This window comes from Microtus ochrogaster, linkage group LG9 (genome assembly GCF_000317375.1).
Source record: "Microtus ochrogaster isolate Prairie Vole_2 linkage group LG9, MicOch1.0, whole genome shotgun sequence".
In the NCBI taxonomy this organism is placed as follows: Eukaryota; Metazoa; Chordata; class Mammalia; order Rodentia; family Cricetidae; genus Microtus; species Microtus ochrogaster.
In genome coordinates, this window is record NC_022034.1 from 12161860 (window position 1) to 12167859 (window position 6000).

The 6000-nt window shown below is 47.0% G+C and overlaps 1 protein-coding gene across 3 annotated transcripts in view; it reads right to left on the minus strand.

Annotated features, from left to right (window-relative positions):
• Nucleotides 1-6000, minus strand: part of Arid1b (AT-rich interaction domain 1B) — a 357068-nt gene that overhangs the window by 35935 nt on the left and 315133 nt on the right. For all 3 annotated transcript variants that reach the window (XM_005363408.2, XM_026787331.1, XM_013352342.2), the window contains one exon: nt 654-799. In XM_005363408.2, the coding sequence (XP_005363465.1) occupies nt 654-799 (146 nt within the window). The remainder of the gene's footprint in view (nt 1-653; nt 800-6000) is intronic.

Consider the following 6000-nt stretch of genomic DNA (forward strand, 5'->3'; position numbering starts at 1 on the left):
TGGCTGCTCTGGCCTGTCCTCTGTGACAGAGAGCTCTGAGAGTGGCGGCCGCGGTGGGGGGAGGGTTGGAAAGGGGAGGTTAGGTTCCAGGAGACCCAGACACAGAGAGAGCATGGGCAAAGCTATATAAATGGTAAAGATGAGCACAGGAGCTAAGGCTCATAATGTGGCGGACTTTCCATCTCCTCCCAAGTCCAGTGGAGACGATGGGCGAGTCCTACCCCAAAAGGGATACAGCTCAACCAAACACCAGCTTCTCATTTCTGACATGGCACTCAGCATCGGGAAAGGTGTTGCCCCGAGAGTGCTTCAGCTGCTGGGCCCTGCGACTTCTTCCCCTGCAGCACAGAGCCTGCACGCCTACCTCTGTCACTGCCAAGTGTCAGTTCTTGCTCCGGGAGCCTTCAATCCTTCTAGTAACTCCCAAGGATAAGGAGAAAGTAGAACACAGTTCATCCAAAGACACTTGAAACATGGGGATGTAGTGGACAAACCATGACAAACCATTTACATCAAGTCACAGACTAAGCAAGCTTTCTAAAGCAGAGGGTGGACTTAGCCCATGTGCACCGAGGAATTCCCCTTCTCAGCATTTGGGCATTCATCACAGAGCCCAAGAGGAGGAGACAGGAAAATAGGGTGGCACTGATTACCTGTGGAGCTGTTCACCATTGTCGGGGTCATGCTGTAGGGCTGTGCCTGTGTGTTCATCAGGCCAGAGCTGTTGTTCATGGGCTGGCTGTAGGGAGAGCTGGAGGCCATGAGTCCACCCTGGTTCATGCCAGGAAAGCTGCCTTGCCTGCAGGGAAAGAGAACAGGCACACACTCATTGAGCACCACGTCGGCTGCACAGAACCCTGGCAGTCATCTCGAGATGCAGGGGCAAGGCTGGCCCTTTTCTGAGAGGCTGAACTTTACCGGTTGGTAAATATTCAATATACTGTTCATAAGTTCACAAATAAGTTACATTTATAATTGTGTCAAGTGTTCTGAGTTATTATTCATTACGCTTAAGATAAACAGAAGCAGGAGCAAGGAACTTGAGAAAAACAGGAATTACAAAAGCAGGCAAAATCGATGGCTCTTCTTTTCATTGTCATGTTTGGCACCGGGGGTCAAATCCTGGGTCACCCTACCCCTACCCTGCTCCACTTGTCCAGTCCAAAACTCTAAGGCAGAGGCAGAAGCCGGGTCCTAATGGCATACTAGGATACATGGATCCATCCATCCATCCGTCCATCCGTCCGTCCGTCTGTCCGCCCGCCAGCCCACCCAGCCCTCTCCATCCATCCATCCATCCATCCATCCATCCATCCATCCATCCATCCATCCATCCATCTATCCACCCAGCCCTCTCCAGCCCTAACTCATAACAAGAGCTGACTGCACACACTGGCTAGCATCCTCACCAGCATCCTCATCCTCACCTCACTCAAACCGGAAGTCAAGAAATGAAAAACAACCAGAGTAGTACGAGAATCCTACTAGAACAATTCTTTGCCCCAAATCTTCTGAAGAATAGGAACGAGAGAAAGCCCTGCTTCCTCCTCGGTCTATTAGTTAACCTGCAAAAATCAGGTCCTACTGAAACCACAGCATCTGTACACAGCATAGAGGTGGGGCTCTGAGACACTGGTGTCAGCACAGCCCTCTAAAAGGGGGCTCCCGGTGGCTCTCTGAGACTCCGTCCTGATGCTAAAGAGGTCTAAGAGGACACTGAAGATGTGTGTTTTAAAGACACAGGCCTCTGGCGGCCATTGACGGAGGATCCAGAATATGGCCTCAGGAGGCCACTGCAAAGATCTGGGTGAGAGACAACAGAGTGAAGGGGACACCCTGAAGGAGTTTAAGTTACATTCTTTTTTCTTTGAAGAATGGGAGAGCGGTATTTTAACAGAGGGCAGCAGGACTTCACCACAAGCCCTCCAGAACGATCCCTGCAGCACAGAGTTCCAACCCTTCAGGTGTAATCTCTCCTGGCCTTGTGTCTCTGCGATCTGGGCTCTGCATCAAGGCCATCTCCGAAGCCTCTCACAGCGTCTTGGCGCAGCTCTTCCTATGAGGCTCTGCACATCCCTTGAGGTCTCACAAAAGCACACACGCCACAAACATCGTCTCCTTCCACAGCTACTTCATGTCGATGCCCCACTGCTCAACAGCACTACTGTGCAGCCTGCAGACTCAGCCCTTTCTTTCATCTGGTGTCTAAACTTGCTCTCAGACCAACCAAAACAAATGGAGTTCAAGAGCTCTGACTTCAGAGTATAAAGAAAATGTGAATATGGTCGCTGGCAGTCTGGCTTTTAGTGATGACTAAGGATGATCTCGTTATCTTCAAAGCTGACTGCTTTGTCGAGCCTACTGTTCTGATTTATATACCATTTATTAGTAACACACAAAACCGAACGAAGATGTGGAACACTTAATTCTGGGACTTCCACTCTAGTCCTTTCCTGCTGGTGCAGAGTCCACTACCTGCTCAGCCTGATGGGCACAGAGGCAGCAGCGGGTCTCGGAGATGGAGCTTTCCCGAGGGAGAGAGATTAGCTGACTTTAGGACATCTATGGATTCTTGATGTGGGACGTCGTCCTTCTGCATGTGTGTTGCTTTTATTGGTTAATGAATAAAGAAACTACTTTGGCCTGTGATAGAGCAGAGTAGAACTAGGCAGGAAAACTAAACTGAATGCTGGGAGAAAAAAAGGCAAAGTCAGTGAGACACCATGGAGCTGCCAGAGGAGAAAGACGCAAGCTGTTAGCTGGAATCTTGCTGGTAGGCCATGAGCCGCATGGTAAAATATAAAATAATGGAAATGGGTTAATTCTAGATGTAAGGGCTAGTTAACAATACGCTTAAGCTATTGGGCAAAAATAAATCTGTATTATAATTAATACAGATTTCTGTGTGATTACTTCGGGAGTCAACAGGTTCTGGTGCTACGCAATAGTCCACCTGCATGGCACAATTACACAGTCTTCCACTTGGACAAAGATGAGGTATACACTACATAATAAAGAAAGATCCAGCTATCATCAGTGTGTGCCCACATAAAAGGCCTCTGTCTAACCACACTGTACATAAAGATGCTAATTTAGCATTTTATCTTGAGGTTATCATAACATTAAGAAAATCCTCAATCTATTTACAAGGAAGGCTGTTCCTCTGCAGTGTTAGGAACGGCCACATTGCAAGTCCCTGTTCTACCTGAACACCCCTTCCAGACGACAAGTATGAGGGACAGTGCTTAGCTGTATCTTAACAGAGGTCCTGGAGGTCTGTGAATGCCAGCCGCAGACAGAGGCTGCGTGATCGTGGCAGACACTGAGGGGCTAATTAACATTCACCGAGGAGTAATCAAAGTGATGGTTTAGCAGCGAGATAATTAAGAATACATATATCTTGCAGGCATTTGCTGAGATCTTTAGTACTTTAGCAGACCTGTCACTCAGCTTCCAAAATTAACTTGGGTTTGAGTTCCCCATCCTCTATGCTCTGTCTTGGCAGTATTTCCCAAACCCACATACAAGCAATGCACTTCTCCAGGGAACACAAACATAGTCAATTCTGATTTTCTTTTCTATTTTTAAGACAGGGTTTCCTTCTGTAGCCTAGGTTAGCCTGGAACACACTATATACAGCCCAGGATTTACTTGAACTTGTGGTAATCCTCCTGCCTCAGCCTCCCTAGTGTTAGAATTACAGGTGTGAACCACACACCCAGCTTATCATTTCTAATTTTTAGATTAAAGTTTCTTAATAAAGCTAGGCCATGAAATCATTTAACTTAGTAAAGCGAGACACTGTCTGCCCTGTGAGAGCCTAGTCCAGGACTTGATCAGGACCCCAACAACGGCACTCCAGCATGAACAACAAAGAACCCTATGGCTGTCAGCTTTGGTCTGGTTGTTAGTGACAGAGTATAGGTCAAAATAAGGACGATGAACAAGATTAAGAGGACTCCTAGAGTGTCACATCCCAAGGTCCTCCATCCATACCAGTAAACCGAGGCATCATGGGCAGTCAGGAGTCAGTTTCTTCCTTGTCGTCTTTACGAGGCCACCAGGTACGTCCAAACTTAATAATGCTAAGCCCCAGGGCACACCCTCTGCATCCCACCACCCATTCCTCCCATCTCCAGGGAAAGTTGCTGTGGGCTGAGAAGCCTCACCGTTCCCAGTGCTGTCCGAGAATCCGGCAGGCTGATAACGCAGGCCTCACTCTGAGGGATGTGCTGGGCCACAGAGCTGAGTATTCCCAGCTGGTGGGAACACGACACTGGCACGAGATGGAATGATCCAGTTTGTTTAGTGTGCGTGAAGTGCATGGGGGCAGACACCATGTAGGGCTGAGGGCAGAAGCAAAAACAAGTGGCCCAGACCGACAAGCAGGGACACAGGTCCTCAGTGTGAAGACAGTCAGACTAGGGCAGGGGACTCACTTAAGTAAAGGGGCGTGTCCTTTGTCCATGGAGAGTACAAGGAAGATTTTACGGGAGGACATCAAGATGGGTTTGTAGAGATGAATTCTGACCTGGGTTAACAGATGCCCAAGCTCTGGATTGGGTTTATAACGAGCCCAGCTCCTCCTGATCCAGGATACCAGCCCCAGCTCGCTTTCCTGGCCTGATGCCCATCTGGGAGAAGGTGGTCCTGCCACGCTCTCTTGCCTTTCCCACCCTTGCTTTTCAGGGAACTTTGAGGAGGAGGGGTCCTGGGTACCAGTGCTCAGCTGTGTTCTTTCTGCACAGACCCACTCAGGACATTGGTCAGAACACGAGCACAGAGCCTTGTCCTCCACATGGCTGTGATTGGGTTATGGATTCAAGTCCATTAAAGATTTGCTGTATATTTTATAATTTGATTCACTAAAACTCTTTAGTCCTTTAAGAATTTATGTTTTACTATTTTTTAATTTGGAGATTTACATATGCAATTTATAACTTCCATAATAGTTTTGTAACTCTGGAAGACTTAATTGATAATCTTAAAATAACATAATAATATTCATTCAAATTCCCAATTTGGAATAGAATAAAAGGGGCCAAGAATGAAGGTACAGTATTTAGATGACAAAATAAAGGCTTATATCTAATTTCAGAAATAACAACTCTTATTTCAGCCTTTGAAATCTGTTCTCTTTGTCTTTCAGTAACAAGACTTTTCAAATCATAGGTATTATGTTGAAACCTAATTGTCCGAAATGCAAAGGGCTGTCTTATTTAATCAAATCACCAGCAGTCTACAGTATGGGGCTCCCACTACAACCAGGGGCTTGAGCTATGGTTTTTTTTTTGGGAGGGCTGGTCTCTTTGACATGTTAATGCACTCTCTCCATTAATGCACTTCCACATCGGTGGCTGCAGGTCCATCAGCAGAATGGCGTCACACTGGCCTCAGAGCAAAGGACAGGAAAAGTGCCTTGCTGGCAAACAGCAACACAGGATAGGCACTGTATGAGGAATGCATCTTAACAAGGACAGTAGCTTGTAGTGTGTGGACATGTGGCACACACCAGTACAGGCTGTGGTGTCTCTGCAGGAAAGCCAGACTAACTTCTTTCTGTATCAGGGCCAACTCCTCCTCCACAGAGGAAGGCTGCTGGTTGCCTTGTCTTGCAAAGCTCAGCTCCTTCAATGCTTGTGTTGTTAGCCATGATGTAGTAACCAACATGACTTCAAAAGGTATCATATTAATATCTGAGCACAGATGACTTCTGTGGCTCTGGTGTTAGCATTAGAATGTAGAGATACACACTCACATTTTCTGTGGCCCTGGTGTTAGCATTAGAACGTAGGGACACACGCTCACATTTTCTGTGGCCCTGGTGTAAGCATCAGAATATAGATATACATGCTCACATTCCTGACACTCAGTAGAACCTTCTAGTCAAGCCCAGTAAGGCTTCAAACTGATCAATTTCACCACTTATTTATTTCTAAAAACTAAGTGTGAGAGTTTTCCTCCTTCTGATGCTTTTGAGTCCACTGGAGCCTCCTCCAG